At 39.9% G+C, this 21,504-nt stretch overlaps 1 protein-coding gene across 2 annotated transcripts in view; it reads left to right on the top strand.

Moving 5' to 3' along the window:
- Positions 1 to 19,742, top strand: part of csad (cysteine sulfinic acid decarboxylase) — a 113,520-nt gene extending 93,778 nt beyond the window's left edge. For both annotated transcript variants that reach the window (XM_039746753.1, XM_039746752.1), the window contains exons 12-14: positions 1,286 to 1,337; positions 7,928 to 8,017; positions 18,454 to 19,742. In XM_039746753.1, coding sequence (XP_039602687.1) covers positions 1,286 to 1,337; positions 7,928 to 8,017; positions 18,454 to 18,627 — 316 coding nt within the window. In that variant the 3' untranslated portion in view covers positions 18,628 to 19,742. The remainder of the gene's footprint in view (positions 1 to 1,285; positions 1,338 to 7,927; positions 8,018 to 18,453) is intronic.
- Positions 19,743 to 21,504: the final 1,762 nt, after the last annotated feature.

The following is a 21,504-nucleotide window of genomic DNA, read 5'->3' as shown; positions in this document are numbered from 1 at the left end:
TGTTTATCTATCAATCCATTCATTCTTCTGTCCACCAAAGTATCCATCCATTTATTCATTTATTCACCTATTCAAGCACCCGTTCTTTCACTCACCCATGCAGCCTTCATTCATCCATCAATATATTCATTCATTTAAATATTCAATTATTTGTTCATTCACATCTCCACCCAAACATCCATCCAGTTATTCAATTATTCATCTATTCAGTCAATTATTCTTTCATTTGTCTGCCTCTCCATCCTTTCATCCATTGACACATTCAATCATTCATCGCTTTATTGACTGTAATGGAAGGCGTCTATGGACTTGGTAGAAAACACCATCAATCCCACTCAGAGGGGCATGAAGAATGGAGAGCCTGAATGGATAAGCATCCAAGCCTGGGATGCCTGATCTTCCCTTTCCTGGTTTGCTGGTGACTATAGCAGGGAGACAGGAGGAGACTGCCTTCCTAGTCAGTCCTGCTGGTGTACACACAGGAGTCCCAGCAAGAGGTGCTGCCATCTGGTGCATTGGAGGAGCAAGCATCACTGCAAGGGTGTCTCTTCTTATCCTCCTGCTGTACCAGACCAAAAATGGGGACAGCAGGCATCCTGACTGGGGTGCCCATCCATCCAGGCTCCTAATCTTTTATGATCCCCCTTCCCCCCAAAAAATGGCATAATAAATCACTATCAGTCTCAGCCAGGATGCCTGCCCATCTATGTTTTCCATTACACCAACTATTAATTCATTCATTTATTCCAACACCCTATCCATTCTTTCATTCATTCATTCATTTATGCAACCACCCATCCGTTCAGTCACTGTTCATTCATCCACACATTTAATTTATTAATTTTCGCATTCAATCATTTGTTCATTCATGTATCCATTCATTTATACATTAATTCTTCCAAACACTCTTTCAGTCATATGTGAATAATAAATTCAAAAGCAGCCATTTCAAATAGTAATGGCCATTTTTAATGTTAGTAATATCCTGACTATATTTTGCAATTCGTTTACTAGTATCGTGATTAAAAAGAAATTCATTTCTATCAAAAGCATGACAATTCCTGGGTGTGTCCAGACTTTTTGACTGGGAGTGTACTGTATATAGTACCCTTCATATCTATCAGGTATATAGTGCCTTTCATATCTGTCTATCATGACAGCCAGAGTGGCCTGCCCATCAGACACTGATAGACACAAACCAATGCTCTCTGAGGCATTCCTCTCCTGCTTTGGCCATCTTCTCTCTTATACTTCCCCCTGTCATCTCCGTGTCTCTCTTTTTCAGATATCTCGTGGATGAAATGAAGAAGAGGGAAGGGTTCCAATTGCTACTGGAGGTCAGTAAGTCGGCATTTGTAAGCAGTGAGATAAATCAGCTATTGATCAAGGGTAATCGGACCATTCTAAATCAGTGCACGGTCCATCTTTCTTTTACCCTCTGATTCTTAATACGAATGAGGTAAATGAAGAGCCGAGCTATCCCAAGTGGTTTGTGTAACCAAAACTGGTGCTTTCCCACCACAGGAACTTTTTTATTTCAAGAACCAGGGACTTTTTGGAAACTCAGAAACGTTTGTAGCATTCCCACCACAGGAGCTCAGGCCATTTTGTAGTTCCTGGTACTTTTTTTTAGCTCCTATTCCCGGGTATGTACTTTTTTGTTCAATCTGGAACTACTGGGGTGGGGTTTGGACGATGAATTGTGCTGATTGGTTGACCACAAGCGCTGGCGCCAAATCTTGCAAATCTGTTAGTAGAAAATGGAGTGTCAAATTTCGCACGGCATTACATTTTATAGCCACCTCCCTGGTGCACCGCACCATTCACCACACCAAAGTGATAAATTTGAAGTCCCAGAGAAGTACAGAGAGCGGCAAAGCAGTAAAGGACAGTGGAGGTCCCCCATGAACTCACGCACGCCCCTCACTTCGCACTGCATCACTCTTCTTTGCACATCACATATTTTGCATGAAGTGTACAGTTCCTGGGGCCTCATGTATAAACGGCGCATACGCACAGAAATGTTGCGTAAGAACTTTTCCACGTTCAAATCGCGATGTATAAAACCTACACTTGGCGTAAATCCACGCACTTTTCCACGGTACCTCATACCTTGTCGTACGCAAGTTCTCCGCTCGGTTTTGCAGACTGGCGGCACCCAGCGTCAAAGCAATGCTACTGTTCCTGTGTGGTTACACCTTATTTTCCTGACGCGGCTTTATAAATACACCGAAACTAACCGCATATTGTTTATTAGTGTAATGCATCTGAATGTAATTAACTCGTAACAATATAATGGTCCAGGGAACAGCCATAGTATTCCAAATACCAGAACTGCTTTAGCGTTGTTACTCTCACTTCTTCTTCTTCTTCTTCTTCTTCTTTCAGCTCCTCTTGTTAGGAGGATCTTTTTCAATATTTCTCAGATGAATACAGATAAAACTTTAACTTCATTTAAATAATCTATATTCTTCACTGGGAGTGTCGTGAAGGATAGAATAATTAAACATGTACTACGAAGATATTTCAATGTTTTTTAAACGTTTTGAAGAATCGGCGCTAAGCTTACAGATGGCTTAACTTCTATTACAGAGCTGATTGTGTGGCGATCGGTTACTTGGGGAAAGAAAAGCAAGGACTGCAGTGACGGCTACACCAATATATATTGAATATAAAACAGAAAGAGAAAATAACAACACAGCTAAAAACGCAGCGACAAATTTCGGCAAAAGTTAAATGCTTGTGTCATGAGCACGAGGCGGCTATGCAGTGTCTGCAACGGACGAGGCCATCCACCGTGCATAAGCTACCTTACTGGCATTGGCGGGCGAAGGAGCCACCGATTCTTCCTCTGCCCAGTGCCACCACAAGCCTAGAGCCGCTCCCTGAGTACTGCTGCAATAAATTATTTCATCGAAGTGAAACTCATGTTTAATAACGTGCTTTAACTCCTATCATCATGAAAATGACATCACGTATACATCTCAGTATTTTAGTTATTCAGAGAGCTGTAATATCACGAATGTAATGGACTCTGTGTCCAGTTGGAGGAAGAGAGCCGGTTTAAGAAACAAGTAGTGATTCACACACATAGAGCACATAGAAGATCAAATACAAAACAAAGCATTTAACGTGCTACTTTAATTACGATGTGATTTGAGAAACTGGTTAATTAAACGATTTTAAGATGAAGTTTATGATGTTCTACTTTAATGAAAAAATAAACTATGTGATTAAAGTGGAAATGTCGAGATTGAAGTTGACATTTCGTGCTTTTTTTCCCACTGTGTGCCCTTTTTCTCTGTACCCTAATAAACTTTCCTATGACACTCAGACGGTGGGCTACATCTCGGCTTTTCACGACGACTTTGATATGTGACTTCTTTTTTATTTCCGGCACTGTACGATTTGTGAATGTGAGCTTTCAAGTTTCTCCAACACGCTATGTCACTCGATCAACTTCCTTTTGTTGATTATACCACGGTTTATTTGAACAAATAGTATGTTTTTCATTTGCCTCCACTTGGTATTCGCTGAAATCGTTATATTTTCCCCCGTGCTTTTCCCATTGTCTTTTCACAGAAGGCTGAGCTTAAGGGCGATTTATATTGATTTGCATATTCAAAGAGGCGTAATTCTGGGAGGATTTGGGGCGTTACATAAAGTGCGTGCACGAGCGTTAGTTTTCACGCTGATCGGGATTTATGTAACGGAAGAACGTGGAAGTTAGATGCGCACAGATTCCTGCATCTGGATTTTTCTGTGCGTAAACACATTTCGGCTTTTGTGCTTACGCCATGTTATAGTGCGAGTTCTACGCACGGCGTTATACATGAGGCCCCTGGTGTGCAGTGGGACGGCAACACAAAAAAGTGGCCAGGGACCACAAGTGTCCCAAGGCCTACATAGTAAAGGAACTCCAGGGTTCCTGGGGTGGGAATGTGCTCATAGTGTAGGACCCTATAGATTCTATTTTTGTGGAATCACAGAGGAAATTACAGAATTTACACAAGAAAATGGAATTTCCATATAAAAATGGAATTGCACAGAATAGTAAGTTCTCTCCAGTATAGCTCCCATCTAAAAAAAAGAAGATGTCCACATGATTGGTGTCTAGGCAGACAGTCTGGCGCAGTGGTTAAGGCTTTGGACTTCAAGGCCTGAGGTTGTGGGTTCATATCCCACTACTGGCACTGTGTGACCATGAGAAGGTCGCGTGACCTACCTGATCTCCAATTAGAAAAGCCAAAAGAAATGGAACCAATTACATCATAAATGTTGTAAGTCGTCTCAGATAAAGACGTCAGCCAAATAAGTAAATGTTCAAGTGCATCAAATGACACTGCACAAGAAAGCATCGTAGTTAAGTGTATCAAATTACATTTTACGAGTCAGACACATACAAGAAGAGAGCGATTTTGTTTGAAATCCTACAGAAAGATAACCACATGTTGAAGTGTCTGACATCTAAAACATCTAAGCAGACAAAAAAAAAAAAGAAATTCAACACTGTCAGCTAAAGTTAAGGCTGAGTAGCACCCCGGCTTGGACTGTGAATCAGACGGGTCAGTCATTCTGCAATGCCTGCCAACACTTTACTGAGTGCATTTACATCCCATTATTCTCAGAAACTCGCATTCAAAAATGTCAGGTATACACTTATTAAAAGTTTGAGAAACTGGGAGATTTGTCTCTGCCAGTAACCCAGTTATGTGGCCTTGTAAACTCTTAACCGGGTCACACTTAAGGTTTTTGTAGTCTGTGCTTGTCCGTGGCACTCTGTCCACCTGTGCATGTGTCAGCTTGGCACAAGCATCTGGCAGCCACATGTCGAAAACAGTGGAATCGTCCAGAAAGATTAATTTCCTGAGGCAATCACATTACTCCTTCTCTCGGTTGAAATAATTGGTCTGACATCAATACATTTATATTGATTAGCTGAATATACAGTGTATATGTAAAAAGTAAAGGGCTTTAGTTCAAGTAACTTAATACAAATTAAAGAAATAAAGATACCCACGTTATTGTTATCGTAGCAGCACAACTGGGTGTAAGGCTAGAAGCACACATACGGGTGCTGCACCTTCACAGGGCTCAACCGTGCAATCTGGTAACACAAAAATATTAATAATCAGCTGTCCCCCATGGCTCCGCCCACATAGTAGTGAAACAGGACAAACTTTAAAAATCAACAAAAACTTTTTTTAAAATGTAATAATTTGTATTGAGAAGAATTTATATTGATAGCTTTCATATCCAAGGGCCTCTTCATATACAATATTTTTGGTTTTGCTATCGAGGCAAGAATGTAGCTGTGATCTCTTTGCCAAAAATGTAAAAAATCTCTGGCCAAGCGGAAAGTAGGTATGCTCTAACGTCAAACGTTGCCACTGTATCTGATCGTGTTGAGCTCTGATGGGAGAGTGTCACCCATGTTGGGAGAAAAGCATGTGGCCAATGAGCAGGTACCCTCTAAAACACACATAGCTCTGCTCTCTTTATCTTAAAAACATCAAATGTTACTCTTTAACAATCTCTAGATGATAATGTCTGCTGAACAAACAGGTATCGCTAGCTAAGCGGACGTGAAGTACGCTCCAACATGTGGCGTGAGGTAGAGCAACTCGAACGGATGCTGGTGCGTTAGTGAGAATGGCCCCGCCCACCTCCCCCTCCCCTTGGTCTGCTGCGTGTTTCTCGGATTCGCGCAAATAAATCGGTGCCGCAACTGAACTATATGAGAGAAGTTGCAAAATGAACCAGAATGTTCAAGCAAATTATAGAAAAAAACCCAATCCAAATCTGAAAAGCGAGCAGACATACAGACAGACAGATAGATGTTGGGTTTTATATTTGTCTATTATAATAAAAAAAATCCTGGGACGAGATGAAACTTTTTAGCCTGGGATGAGACAAGACTTTTTCAGAGAGATACTTTCAAGTCCTGTGAGACGAGACTTTGTGCCAAAAGATTTAGCCACGCCTGAGCCGGAAATAAAAGACAAACAGTGGATGACAAAGTAGAACGTTGTAAAGAATTCAAAAACATTGGCACGGTACACATAAAGAGCAGGTTAGAGATAATGAAAGTACTAAAATTCAAAAGTCTCAAAAAACTGATAGTAAAGATTGCATTAGCACAAATAAACGAAAATTATTACTTGGTGAAATAACAGAACAGTGAAAAGAGATCGAATATATTGATCGGATTTAAACTTTAAGTCGGAGACTTGTAGATTATCTAATTTGTGTTGCCATCAGGGAAGAGTACTGTTTCTTCCCAATGAAGAGGCGTATCTGCAAGAAATGAAAGATTTATTGTTTGGTGGCTGGGGGAATTGGCGAGCGAAACGAGCAGGGGTAAGAGGGTTAGATAGATACAAAAGGCACTATATAATAGATAGAGGGTTAGATAGATACAAAAGGCACTATATAATAGATAGAGGGTTAGATAGATACAAAAGGCACTATATGATAGATAGAGGGTTAGATAGATACAAAAGGCACTATATGATAGATAGAGGGTTAGATAGATACAAAAGGCACTATATAATAGATGAAGAGATACATACAGTATGAAAAGCACTATATAATAGATAGATAGATAGATAGATAGATAGATAGATAGATAGATAGATAGAAAAGGCACTATATAATAGATATATATGAAAGGCACCATATAATATACAAAGAGATAGATACAAAAGACACTATATAATAGATAGATAGATACATATGAAAGGCACTATATAATATACATAGAGATAGATACAAAAGGCACTATATAATAGATAAATAGATAGATACATATGAAATACACTATATAATATATAGAGAGAGAGATAGATACAAAAGGCACTATATAAAAGATACTGCTGTGGTCTGGCGCCCTGCCCAGGGTTTGTTTCCTGCCTTGTGCCCTGCGTTGGCTGGGATTGGCTCCAGCAGACCCCCATGACCCTGAAGTTATGATGTAGCGGGTTGGATAATGGATGGATATATAATAGATAGATAGCCCAGCCAACTACAGCTTAGAAAGTCGCACTGGTCATCACAGAGTTGTGAAGGATGTTTCAGTTTGTGCTGAGTTTAATATTCTGCTTGAGCACATGAAGAAACTCTGTCCATTTTTACTTAATTATTGTAAGCAGAGCTCTTCCTCATATTTATTTTTCAGAGCGCTCAGTAAACACCATAAGGAGTGCCAGTGAGTATAAAGCCAGCCCCGCTTGCTGAAAGCAGAGCGTCCCTCACACAAGAGACATGAAGAACTGCCCTATCAGTGGAGTTGTGTCTCTAAGATGGCAGAGTTAGGCAAAGCAAGCAGTTTTTTGTTCTTGCCGTTTCACTTTAAAGGACATTGGAGGAAGCTTAAAATGTTTACATTTGTTTAGTCTTACAATTAGACTAGTTTTAATTTGTGAAACATCTATGCTCATTTAAAACTTTACATTTTTGTGAAATATTTAGGATTATTAAAGTTGAAAGTTTCGGCACAAATTATTTTCCCACTTGTATCGAATTTTATTTTATACAATTTGAGTGAAGCAATTTAAAAATTGCTGCACTGTCATGAATATTATCATTAACAGGTTAGTGATGCTTGTTTCTTTAGAACCCATGTTAAACTGTAAATTTTGTGCAACAGAAAATAAAAATGTTAAAATGCAAAATCAGAAAAAAAATCAAAAACCCAAAAATGGATAAAAATTAAAATTCAATTTGAGAAAAAAATATAAAATGGAATCCCTAGGGCCCTGAATGTGGACACAGCAGCAGGTTGATGAGATGTGCTGTCAAGAGGTGTTAGTAAAGTCTGCTGGCCATCAGACATGCAGTTCTTCTGTAAACCATGATGGTCCTGCTGGCCAGTGGTCTCCTCAGCTCCAAGAGCTTGATTTTCTTCCACTCTTTTTTTCTTTTGCAGCCCCAGTTTGTTAACATATGCTTCTGGTACATTCCACCAAGTTTGCGGGGGCAACAAGGCCAGGAAGGCTATGAGGAGAAACTGTCCAAGGTAAGTTAAGGTGGCAGGTGGGCAGACCAATATAAAACAACCCAATAATCTGTAACTGGTGCCAGTGTGTAGCAGGCTCAGCAGGGGGTGAACACGTTTAAGGTGTGCAGGACAGCTGAAGTCCAAGAGCAGGGGTCTTTTTTTCTGAATCAGGATAACCTGCCACTGTATTTTTCATTCTCACCATCCCAGGCATCTCAATGAGCCGTATCAAATATCTGTGGCTGATACGGCCCATCCCCTTTAGGAATTGAGCTATGAATAGAGGGTCTTCGAGCAAACTGATGATACAGCATGCAGACTCCCAATTTAACTTAATGGCACTGTCATCAGCAAGACTTGGCAGCCAAGTGGTGAACACACCATTCATGCACAGGGGTGACGCACCTTGTCTTGCCATCTGTGTTTCTTAAGACTGTGCCAATGGCAGCCTGGGTGGTGACGAAGTGAGACAAGAACTACGGCCAAAGTCTGACATTTATGAGGATCTGCGCCAAACTGGGCAAGCGGGAAGAAAACAAAAAAAAAAAATCAGGAGTGCTCTCCCCTAGACTTTCTCGTATACTCAGATATGGGGATGGATATTTGAGGAGTAAACTGCAACACAGTGATTATATTTTTATATTATGTTTATTAAAGAACTATCAAAAACAAATCAAATTAATAATATATTGAACAATTATTATAAAAGTAAAGCTGAATAAATCTAACTCTGCAGCTGCATGAACAAAAGGTAAAGTACCACTTCTGGTTAGCGGAAATAGCCCAAAAGTTGATAGAAATCTACGTTTTGTACCTAATACGTGTATGCAAAATTTGGTTGACCAAAGTGACAGCGAACTCAAGTTATCATGTTTATACACACACACACATACACACACACACAGACATAATTCCAAAAATGGTATTTTAGGACTCAGGGAGGTCTAAAAGTTCGAGATTCATCAAAATCTCGAAATTGAATTTTTGGAGGATTCCGTTACTTTCCCCATCTATACTAATAAAAGGCAAAGCCCTCACTCACTCACTCACTCACTCACTCACTCACTGACTCATCACTAATTCTCCAACTTCCCGTGTAGGTAGAAGGCTGAAATTTGGCAGGCTCATTCCTTACAGCTTACTTACAAAAGTTGGGCAGGTTTCATTTCGAAATTCTACGCCTAATGGTCATAACTGGAAGGTATTTTTCTCCATTAACTGTAATGGAGTTGAGCTGGAATGGCGTGGGGGCGGAGTTTGTGTGACATCATCACGCCTCCACGTAATCACGTGAACTGACTGTCAGCGCAGTGCGTAGAAAACCAGGAAGACCTCCAAAAGCGCTTAAGAAAACATGCATTATATAATTGAGAAGGCAGCGAAACAATAAGAAGCGGCGAGTGACATATACTACCATATTCATGAGTGTTGCTGCCTCGGAAAGAAAGCACGGTGTAAACCTAAACTTTAAATTAAGTTCATAGACAGGCTACCGCTGGCGTTTCACATGCCCACAGGTAATGCGGGATACAAGTTTAATGAGAGGGCGCGGGATATAAGCGAGAGTTTTGATCACTTTGTAACTAAGTTAAAATTGTAGGTGAAGGGGTGTGCTTATGCAAATTCCGAGACTGTGTTTGTGGGGATTGACAGTTAAAGGCGGGTGGGGAGTCACGTCATCATCTCCCCTCCCATTTACCTCATTTCGCTCTGAGCTGAGCTCCGCTACGCTGTCTTCGAAGCAACCGTCAGACTGCCACCAAATACTCACAGAAAAATCCACAAGTTAATACACACGCTGTCTCTAGAGTTTCTACACACTGAATCCTCCAGGCACTACTTACACATTGACAATCGTGTTACGTTATTTTTAAAATCTTTCCTTTTCTTAGCACAAGCACAGCCGAGAAGCTTCGATGCATGTGCTCCATAGCGTTAAAAATAATGCATTTAATCACACTTTGCATTACAAGCAAAGGGAGCTTTTGTCAATGCATGATTTCCTGGTACACACGATTACATTGATCAAGCGCATCCCGATTCATTTTACCCTCGCACCACCTTAGTTTGAGAAGAAGTATGAAAAATATGAGGTTAACACAGAAAAACAGATCACCAATTCAAGCTTTATGAATAATCGATTAAGCCATCAATAATTGTTTTGGTAAAGCCATCCTCCTTCCATTTTATATTTTTCCCGCCACTAGCCATGATTAAATGAACGGTAAAAAAGTAAGAGCAAAGCGAGGGTGACTTATTTAGGCAGGCATATATATGACAGCAACACTCATGACAATGTCAATCATGTTACGTTATTATTAAAATGTTTCCTTTTCTTTTCATTACTTCTTTAACACACTACTTCTCCGCTGCGAGGGGGTATTTTGCTATATATATAATATATGAATGACCTCCAAAGAGCTGAGACTTTTGATATCATGAGCGTGTCTGCAAAACTGGGGTCTCCTGCCCAGCAAAAGTCGAGCAGCCAGCGCGCGTGCATAGCTGTGCCGACCTTTGAGGCGCTGACTGCGCTTCTGCCTTAAGTCAAAGTGAGCACTTTTAATTTTTTCATCCTCCCCTGCGCTATAGCCCAGACAAGTGCAAACACGGGACCCCTTTTCTACACCACGGCAAAATAATATTAAGGCGCACACTTTCTTTTGCACGTATATCGATTATGAGGTCCTCAGCTCGGATTATGAACACACGCATACGAGTGGAGGACTGACAGTGCCATCACAGCCGATTAATGGCGGGGCGTCTCACCAGTCTACACAAGACCCACCGCGACTGTCCCAAAAAGCGATCATAGCGTCAGCGAACACATCTCTCTATACTATATAAAAGAAAAAGGCAACTTTCCTTTCTTTACACCTTTTTCCTTTTATCCCAAACCAAAGCCTTTCTCTCTTAACACTGCAGAGGACACAAAACTAATTTTCTTTAAATGCCGGTAAGGCACATTACCAGAGGCACAAATTTGAGCGTTCACATAGAAAATGTAATTTCAATGTACCTGTACTTCTTAAAACGTTAATGTTTTACTGTTTAATAACTTATAGACTATAATTTATTATTTTTCCCTTGCACTCAGTGACCAAAGCTATACACACACATATAGACACATACAAACATACACACAAGTATATGTATGTGTATATATATGTATGTATGTGTATATCTATATATATATATATATATATATACACACACACACACATACATACATACATACATACATACATATATATAATTTGTGTGTGTATGTATGTATGTATGTGTGTGTATATATGATGTAGATAGGTATGTACAGTGGTGTGAAAAACTATTTGCCCCCTTCCTGATTTCTTATTCTTTTGCATGTTTGTCACACAAAATCTTTCTGATCATCAAACACATTTAACCATTCGTCAAATATAACACAAGTAAACACAAAATGCAGTTTTAAATGATGGTTTTATTATTTAGGGAGAAAAAAATCCAGACCTACATGGCCCTGTGTGAAAAAGTAATTGCCCCTTGTTAAAAATAACCTAACTGTGGTGTATCACACCTGAGTTCAATTTCCTGATTACTGCCACACCTGTTTCAATCAAGAAATCACTTCAATAGGAGCTGCCTGACACAGAGAAGTAGACCAAAAGCACCTCAAAAGCTAGACATCATGCCAAGATCCAAAGAAATTCAGGAACAAATGAGAACAGAAGTAATTGAGATCTATCAGTCTGGTAAAGGTTATAAAGCTATTTCTAAAGCTTTGGGACTCCAGCGAACCACAGTGACAGCCATTATCCACAAATGGCAAAAACATGGAACAGTGGTGAACCTTCCCAGGAGTGGCGGCCGACCAAAATTACCCCAAGGCGCAGAGGCGACTCATCCGAGAGGTCACAAAAGACCCCAGGACAACGTCTAAAGAACTGCAGGCCTCACTTGCCTCAATTAAGGTCAGTGTTCACGACTCCACCAATAAGAAAGAGACTGGGCAAAAACGGCCTGCATGGCAGATTTCCAAGACGCAAACCACTGTTAAGCAAAAAGAACATTAGGGCTCGTCTCAATTTTGCTAAGAAACATCTCAAGGATTGCCAAGACTTTTGGGAAAATACCTTGTGGACTGATGAGACAAAAGTTGAACTTTTGGAAGGCAAATGTCCCGTTACATCTGGCGTAAAAGGAACACAGCATTTCAGAAAAAGAACATCATACCAACAGTAAAATATGGTGGTGGTAGTGTGATGGTCTGGGGTTGTTTTGCTGCTTCAGGACCTAGAAGGCTTGCTGTGATAGATGGAACCATGAAGTCTACTGTCTACCAAAAAATCCTGAAGGAGAATGTCCGGCCATCTGTTCGTCAACTCAAACTGAAGCGATCTTGGGTGCTGCAACAGGACAATGACCCAAAACACACCAGCAAATCCACCTCTGAATGGCTGAAGAAAAACAAAATGAAGACTTTGGAGTGGCCTAGTCAAAGTCCTGACCTGAATCAATTGAGATGCTATGGCATGACCTTAAAAAGGCGGTTCATTCTAGAAAACCCTCAAAGCTGAATTACAACAATTCTGCAAAGATGAGTGGGCCAAAATTCCTCCAGAGCGCTGTAACAGACTCATTGCAAGTTATTGCAAACGCTTGATTGCAGTTATTGCTGCTAAGGGTGGCCCAACCAGTTATTAGGTTCAGGGGGCAATTACTTTTTCACACAGGGCAATGTAGGTTTGGATTTTTCTTCTCCCTAAATAATAAAAACCATCATTTAAAAACTGCATTTTGTGTTTACTTGTGTTATATTTGACGAATGGTTAAATGTGTTTGATGATCAGAAACATTTTGTGTGACAAACATGCAAAAGAATAAGAAATCAGGAAGGGGGCAAATAGTTTTTCACACCACTGTATGTATATATATATATATATGTGTATATGTAGATATGTATATAGATATGTAGATATGAAGATATGTATGTGTATATATGTATATATATATATATATATGTATGTATGTATGTATGTATGTATGTGTGTGTGTGTGTGTGTATATGACAGCAGCAATCCAAGCTGTGAGAAAACAGTAAAAAGGAGGCGTGTCAGACGTCGTGGTACATTTTCTGATGCAGCTGCCGAAAACAACTTCATGACGCTGCCGCCAAATATACAAAACAATTACTTTGACAATCATGTTACATTATTTTTAAAATGTTTCCTTTTCTTTTTCATAACTTCTTTAACACATGACATCGCTGTGAAGTGCGGGTATTTTGCTATATATATATATATATATATCACAGCGACACTCACAACAGTGACAAAACAATTACATTGACAATCATGCTACGTTATTTTCAAAATGTTTCCTTTTCTTTCTCTTTCCTTCTTTAACACACTACTTCTCCGCTGCCAAGCGCGGGTATATATACAGTATATATAGATAGATAGATAGATATATATAGATAGATATGAGAACAACATATATATATATATATAGATACATAGATATATATATATATATATATAGATAGATAGATAGATATGAGAACAACACTCATATCAATGACAAAACAATTACATTAACAACCATGTTACGTTATTTTTAAAATTTTTCCTTTTCGTTTTCGTACCTTCTTTAACACACTACTTCTCCGCTGCGAAGTGCGGGTATTCTGCTAGTACTTTATATACGAGAAAGTAAAAAAGAAAGAGATAGTTTTTGCATTAACAACTTTTAATTATTAACCAGTCACTGCTGCTAAAAGCCATGTCACATTAGACAGCTTTTCCAGCAAATTTTTCAGTCATCATTTACATAATCTTAGTGAGTCGGATGCAGTCATCTGCATGTTTCTGTGAATCCCCTTGTCTAAAGTGACATACCCAGCAACTCAGTCCATAAATGTCCATATGACAAAAATCAAAAAGGTTTGATTATTTTATCTTTAGTCGTAGGGTGGGTTCTGTGTACATGACAGCTGACAACCAATCAAAAATAAATCATTTCTATAGCACATTTTCATAGAAATAATGTAGCTAAAGTGCCTTACAAGATGACATAAAGAAAGTTATATAAAACAAAAGACAAATAAGATTAGGCAATAATATTAAAGAATATTAAAACAGTCCAGATGAGAACAGGCCATTCAGCCCAACAAAGCTTGGTTAGTCCTATCCACTTAATTCTTGTAAAAAAACATCAAGTCGAAATTCTTGAAAGTCCCCACTACCACACTACTTGGTCTCTTATTCCAAGTGTCTGTGGTTCTTTGTGTTAAGAAAAACATCCTAAAGTTTCTGCAAAATTTCCCCTTCACAAGTTTCCAACTGTGTCCCAGTGTTCTTGATGAACTCATTTTAAAGTCACCGTCACTGCACTAATTAATTCCCATCATCATTTTAAACACTTCAGTCAGGTCTCCTATTCATCTCTCTTAAGGCTCAGCTCTTTTAATCTTCATAACTCATCCCCTGTAGCCCTCAATCAGCCGAGTCGCTCTTCTCTGGACCTTCTCTAGTGCTGCTATGTCCTTTTTGTAGCCTGGAGACCAAAACTCCACCCAGGACTCCAGATGAGGCCTCACCAGTGTGTTATAAAGCTTGAGCAGAACCTCCTGTGACTTGTACTGCACACATCAAGGCGCAATATAACCTGACAGTCTGTTAGCCTTCTTAAGTAAGTAAATAAGAAAAAGGTAAGGTGAGATGACCAGGAGGACAGAAATAAACAAAAAAAATAGAACTTCAGTTAGGCTGGAGGCAGTTTTTGAAGAATATTCATATAAGTACTGGACCAAAAACAATAAGGCTGGAGCCAGTAACAAGGCAAACACGATGTCTGAAGAATATTTTCTGAAGTTACACTTCAGAATTAGAAACTGCCTCTGCCAATATGCTTTATCTCTGCTGGCATACAGTCATCCAGGAACTGTATGCAATGGAAAAAAAATCATTTTGCAACAAAAACTGTAAACTTTAAGACATGAAAATCAATTTCAACTTCACCTAGACAGAGACACACACAAATGCACAATGCTAAATTCAACATTTTTCGATGTGTTGAACATCGTAGCATCAAAACTGATTGCAAATTTTGACGCTATTAAAAACTTTCCATTTACATGGATGTGATAAAACCACATCACTTACCTTAAGCGCCCCCACAAGTATTATTAAATACTTTAAATACTTTTAATACATTAAAGAAGGATAATTATAATTACCCCATTCAAAGAGTCAAGAATGGCACAGTCGCACCAAACATCAATCCCTCGAACAATAAAATTTATTTGGATGTGAGCGTAATTTGACTTTCCGCCCGAGGAACCAAGTTACCCAAACTATTCTCTAACATTTCACTAATTATTTATTGCTCTGAAGCTGATCTTTCTGATCATAAAATAGGTCATTACGATAGCAGTTGACAAGAAGAATTCACACTTAATTCCAGAATTACGGTATTTGAGGGTTCCTCCAGAGTTCCTCTTTTTCTTGCAGGATTTGCCTCAAAAACTAATCAGCACATCATAATCTCATAACAGGCTTAAGTTTCAAGTTTTGAATTTTTCTGTCCAGCCATTTTAGCTCAAGACTGTATTCAAGAAACTGTGGCACACAGACACAAACCCATTATCGAGATATCGATGTTTCCGTTATCGGGGACTCTAAAAAAAATGTCGAGATCTACTGAAAACTGGAGATCAAAATTTTTGATGAATCTAACGTTTTCGTTCCCCTCCATCGATGATAGCTTATAGTGGGGGAGGGCATAAAGCAAAAAATGCCCTGTTGTGCTGGAACCTATTAACCAACCGGTGAGCTTCTATATTCAGTTTTCATATGGTGTAGATTGTGGTCGATTAAGGGTTTTCTCGCACCCTTGTACCCTCAGACCACTCGTCAGATAAAAAGTCCAATTATTATTTATTATAATAATAATGTGCACAACGCACGTTCCTCTCCACAATTCTCAATAAACACAATAATACAATAACCAATCCTCCACTCCCAGACGCTTAGCCACCCTGCCTCCCAACTCAGCTCACCGTCTGGGAGCTCCCACAGTCCTTTTATACTCCCTGACCCGGAAGTGTTCCTAGCCAACAGTCCACAAGCCCTTATTCCTTCCGGGTCAGGGTAAATAGTACTTTCTTTTTCAACCCAGAAGCCCGTCGCTCTTCCTATGATGAACTTCCGGGTCATAGGGCACAAAGAACTCTTCGGTCCTCCCTGCAGCTCCCTCTCGTGGCCCCCATGGCATCCAGCAGGGCGGTGCATAAAAACTCCATTGTCCGTGATGCCCTGCTGGTCTTCAGGGGACCTCCATGCTGCAAGGAGGGCTCCACCTGGCGGCTTGGGGGTATTGGCCGGGATAAACAGCTGGCCATCCTCCACAGGATGTACATACATACAATATAACAGGCTTCTTGCCAACATTAAAAGGCAATTTGCAGCAGTGTCCAGTTTTCGTAACGTAATCAAAGCACTTTACTAAACTCATAGTGTAACAAGGGAATCTCGCGAGAATGAGGCTGCTCTTGCTAAGCAGTGACATTCCATTAACGCGCAAGTCATCTGTGATACCAGGATGAGACTGACAGACGTCGTGGCTCAGTGGCCTGGGTCAACCTGTAGTTCATTTATTCTGAGGCAAAGTAGCTTTGGCTGACATGATGGTGTTGAGTGTGTTGGCTAGTTTGTTGGTAAGATAAGTGGCTAAACCCTCAGTGTTTCATATGGTCTGTGTATGGTTCATTGTAACAACAAGCATGTCATTACATGTGTCCGGTGATAGTGGGTTCCTGCTCAGACGATGACACCTTACACCTATCCCTGACCCCCAGTATGCAGAGAAGCGTTATAATGCCACACATGATCTTGGGCACTCAGTTGTGGAGCGCATCACAGGACTTGATGCATCAGAAGGGAGACTGCTGTACCAGCCAATGAAGTTCTGCAGCATTGTGATTGAATATGTATGAGGTTCATTAACGTAGTCCATATATGGTTGTTTTAGGATGGCAAGAGGACAGGGTTCAAGATGCATTTACGTACGCATATTTACAAGATAGGGCGGCATGGTTGTGCAGTGGTAGCGCTGCTGCCTCGCAGTTAGGAGACCCGTGGTTCGCTTCCCGGGTCCTCCCTGCGTGGAGTTTGCATGTTCTCCCCGTGTCTGCATGGGTTTCCTCCCACAATCCAAAGACATGCTGGTTAGATGGATTGGCGATTCTAAATTGGCCCGGGTGTGTTTGTGTGTGTCCTGCGCTGGGTTGGCACCCTGCCCAGGATTGGTTCCTGCCCTGTGTTGGCTGGGATTGGCTCCAGCAGACCCCCGTGACCCTGTGTTCGGATTCAGCGGGTTGGAAAATGGATGGATTGATGGATATTTACAAGATGGTTGTGATTTATAAAGATAAATTGCATAGAAATTGGTATACGTTAGGTTTTATAAATTGCATTTTTTTTGTCATGCTCATTTTCCTATTTTTAAGTGTATGTGTATTTTCACTCTTCAATTCATGCAAATTTTTATAAATGAGACTCCTGGTGTTTTCTTGTTGTAGGGTCCTAGGGTCGGCCTATCATCCCTTTAAGCATCTCGTTTTGTAGCACAGATCAGGTAGTGACCAGGACAGCCCCCAGAGTAGCGTTGATCCCTTGCATCACAGGCTCTGTAAGGGTTGGTGTACTGATAAGAGCTCGGGACATGCACAGTGAGAAATAAAGTACTTGTAGTATTGTGGACTCAGAGTATCATTTTATCTGATGGTGCATTGGTAAGCATTGCTGCTTTACAGCTCAAGTCGCATTTTGGTCCAGCATAGCTGGCAGACACTAAGTCCCTAACCCTTGGGGACACTTAAAAGACCATTGCACTATTATGATTCACTCAAGACTAGTTCAATTTCTCCTTCCTCATTGACCTAAAAGCATTTTGTCAACTTTCCACTGAGATTCACAAAATATTTCCCTGTTTTTACTGAACTCAAAGTGAAGTGAATTCAGCAGGGTTTGCTCATCTCTATCAAAAACAACATTTTTTTTCATAGAGAAGATTTAAAACTATAGCAACAAAGAAATAAGTACACGCTGTCCGACCATTCTGCTCAAATTTGCATAGACAGACTAAACATTTTGGTGCCTTGTGGAGTCCAAAGATGTGATGATGCCCCTCTTTGTGCTTCCTCTGATGAGCTACCATCCTTGTAAGAGTGTATTATTTACTTGTGAAAGGTGCCCCCGCCACCACCCCAAAAGTAACTCCAACACATCTGTTTAACTGAGGTGAAACTGGCATTCAAGATATCTGGTGAAAGGTTGTACCATATTAAACCATTAAAAATCACTCAAGGCTAAGTTGAGTGGCACCAAGCGCCCTCTTGTGGCTGTAAGGGGATTATTTCACAAGACTAGATATTTTGCCCACTGAGTTGATTTTATGCCTTTTATGTCTAACAGGTGGCCCCAATTGTAAAAGAACGCATGATAAAAAAGGGCAGCATGATGGTGGGCTACCAGCCACGTGGCAGCCAAGTGAATTTCTTCCGTATGGTGGTGATCAGCCCACAGATTACCCGTGAAGACCTGGACTTCTTCCTGGATGAGATTGAGAGCCTGGCCAGTGATCTGTGATGTAAACCAACCAGCAAGAAAGAGAAGGACCAGAAGGACAAAGCTGCGCAAATGAAGGCTACAATCTCCTGATGAATAGAGTTCATAAATGCAGATAAGAACGTTTTGACCGTGAGAACATGGACTTGGGCACCACAAGGGAATGCCACCTCTTATTACTGAGCACACATAGGTATTAGTAGGCATGACACCTGTTTAAATAGGTCCAGTGCAGAGTTTCATAACGTGCTTAAGGTGAACATTTGAAAAACTGTCACTCTGGCTTTGAGATGCTCACAGCATTTCATTTTTGATGTGTATAGTGCCTTGACTTTTTTTTTTTTTTTGCAGCTTAATTATTAGTTTCAATTTGTTATTTAAATGTTCATGCTATTCTATAGCATTTTCTTTGGAGAGCACTAGAAAATGTCACATAAAAGCAATCAAAGACACTATTAAAAATATGCCAAAAAGTCTGTCAATCATTAGAGGGGGTGCTGGGTTTGCCCCATCAGTAGAAGACTTCTGCCCTCTGTGTTCTGCATGCAGCAAGCAGCAGGACCAGGAGGAGGCGCCCCACATGTTCACCCTAAAATAAAGTTTCTGTTCCACTCACTACAGGCAAGTAACTGGGAGGAGCTGCATATACGGAGGGACTTCTCCCCTGGTCAGCTGGGGACCCTTGTTTAGGAGTTTAAAAGTAACAGAGCTCATTTTATATGCTAAATGGAGATAAGAAGAGTTTGGCAGTGAAAATGTGGACTTTTGCCTTCATCTAGCGATTTCTTTGGCTCAAAATGGGATTTTTTTTAATGTTACTTACCCCATGTACTTTGTACTGGTGGCAAAGAAAAAAAAATTATCTCATGTTGTCATGCAGAAGGGACAGAAAGAAGTTTATGACATAACAGAACTCAGTGGTGGTCAGTGTTGTACAATGGCTAACACAGTGAGAAATGTATATGGAAAAAAGAAAAGAAAATTTCATGTGACACATATCTGTTACCCAGTCATTTGCTTAAAACATGGAAAACAAATTCTTTTTTTTTTTTGCTGAAATATTGTTATGTCTGGAATTATCATTACAGCGAGAAGGTTTTAAACGTTTTATCCCATTAAATACATTTGCAAATACACATCCCTGCTAAAATGGCTGTTTTTTGTGATGTAAAAAAGGTAAATCATTTCAGTCTTTACTGAGAAACTGCAACCTATACAAAAAAGGTGAAAATAAATCATAAACCGTTCAGAGAGAAAAGTAAAATTAAAAACCTTCAATCAATCAATCAACATTTATTTATATAGCACATATTCATACAAAAAAATGTAGCTCAAAGTGCTTTACAAAATGAATAGAAAAATAGAAGACACAAGACCTTGCACAAGTGTTCACACCCATTTATAATTAAACATGTCGCTGTGTCTCTGTTCTCTATGAAAACATGAGATTAAAAAATTTTCTCCACCATTGACAAAGACAACAACCATTTATTCTTTGTATAGCCCAAAAATCACACAACGAATTCCTCAATGGACTTTAACAGACCCTGATTTTTGACAGACCCCCATATTATTTCTTATATAGCCCAAAATCACACAAGAAATTTCTTCTTGGGTTTTAACAGACCCCCATATTATTTATTGTATAGCCCAAAATCACACAAGGAATTCCTCAATGGGCTTTAATAGACCCTGTTTTCGACTGACCCCTAGCCCTGACGCTCTAAAAGACAAAACAACTCCCAAAAAACCTTTTAGGGAAAAAACATGAAAGAAATCTTGGGGAAAGGCAATTGGGAGTAAGAGCTTCCCTTCTAGGTAGGTTAGGGGTCAAAAAAATGGGGTAAATACAATACACTAAATAGAATGAAGTAATCTTCTTCAGAAAGAATGATGGCCAATCTATCAATGCCATCTCTGGGATACAACACAACAGAACAAACTACAAAGCAAAATGCAAGAATAGGTGTTACCTCTCACTAAATACAGAACTATCACTTATGAGGATACAGATCTGTTCAAATACATCAAAAACAACATAGAAATGAATTAACATAAATGAAAAACAACAGCATGTGTCCATCAAGAAAGTAACTCAGATAACTGCTATAAACAACTATGGTGAGCAGAAAGGCATCTCAGAATGTATGACACGTCGAACCCTGAGGCGAATGGGCTACGACTGTAGACTGTGGCACAGACTCACCAAAACTAGAATGTTAAAGACTGAAAAACATGACCTGATATCATGAATATCAATTTCTGCTGAGGCACACGGATGGTATGGTATGGTATGGTCTTATGTCAACAGTCCAGATTGGTCATGGAGGTGTAATGGTGTGACAAATGTTTTCTTGACCTGTTAGTACCAATTAGTCATCACTTAAAGGCCATGGCCTATGGCATTGTTGTTAGCCACACGCATATTATCATAGCCAGAATTGACCCATGTTCTAATCACTGTTTCCAGTATGGATAATGCACCATGTCACAAAGTAAAAATCATCTACTGATTTCATGAAGATGACAATATGTTCAGTGTTCTTTAATGGCCTTTCCAGTCACTGGATCCGAATCCAGCAGAACATCTTTGGGATGTGGTAGAACATGAGATTCAAAGAATGAATGGGCAGCTGACAAATCTCTAGAAACCGTGCGATGCAATCATGTCAACATGGACCAGAATCTCAAAGGAATGTTTCCAACATCTCTAGGTATCCATGCCATGAAGAATGGAGTCTGTTTGAGAGCACAATGAAGACCTGTCGGGTATTAGTATAGTGGTCCAAAGAAGTTGCTCAGTTTATATAATTCAGTTTGATTTACTAATGCATGCGTCTGGTTTGCTTTGAATGATATTGTGCAGATCTTGCATTGAGTTCACAAAGCATTCATACA

The sequence above is a fragment of the Polypterus senegalus genome, chromosome 3, assembly GCF_016835505.1.
Source record: "Polypterus senegalus isolate Bchr_013 chromosome 3, ASM1683550v1, whole genome shotgun sequence".
Taxonomy (NCBI): Eukaryota; Metazoa; Chordata; class Cladistia; order Polypteriformes; family Polypteridae; genus Polypterus; species Polypterus senegalus.
This window is presented reverse-complemented; position numbering and strand designations above follow the sequence as displayed.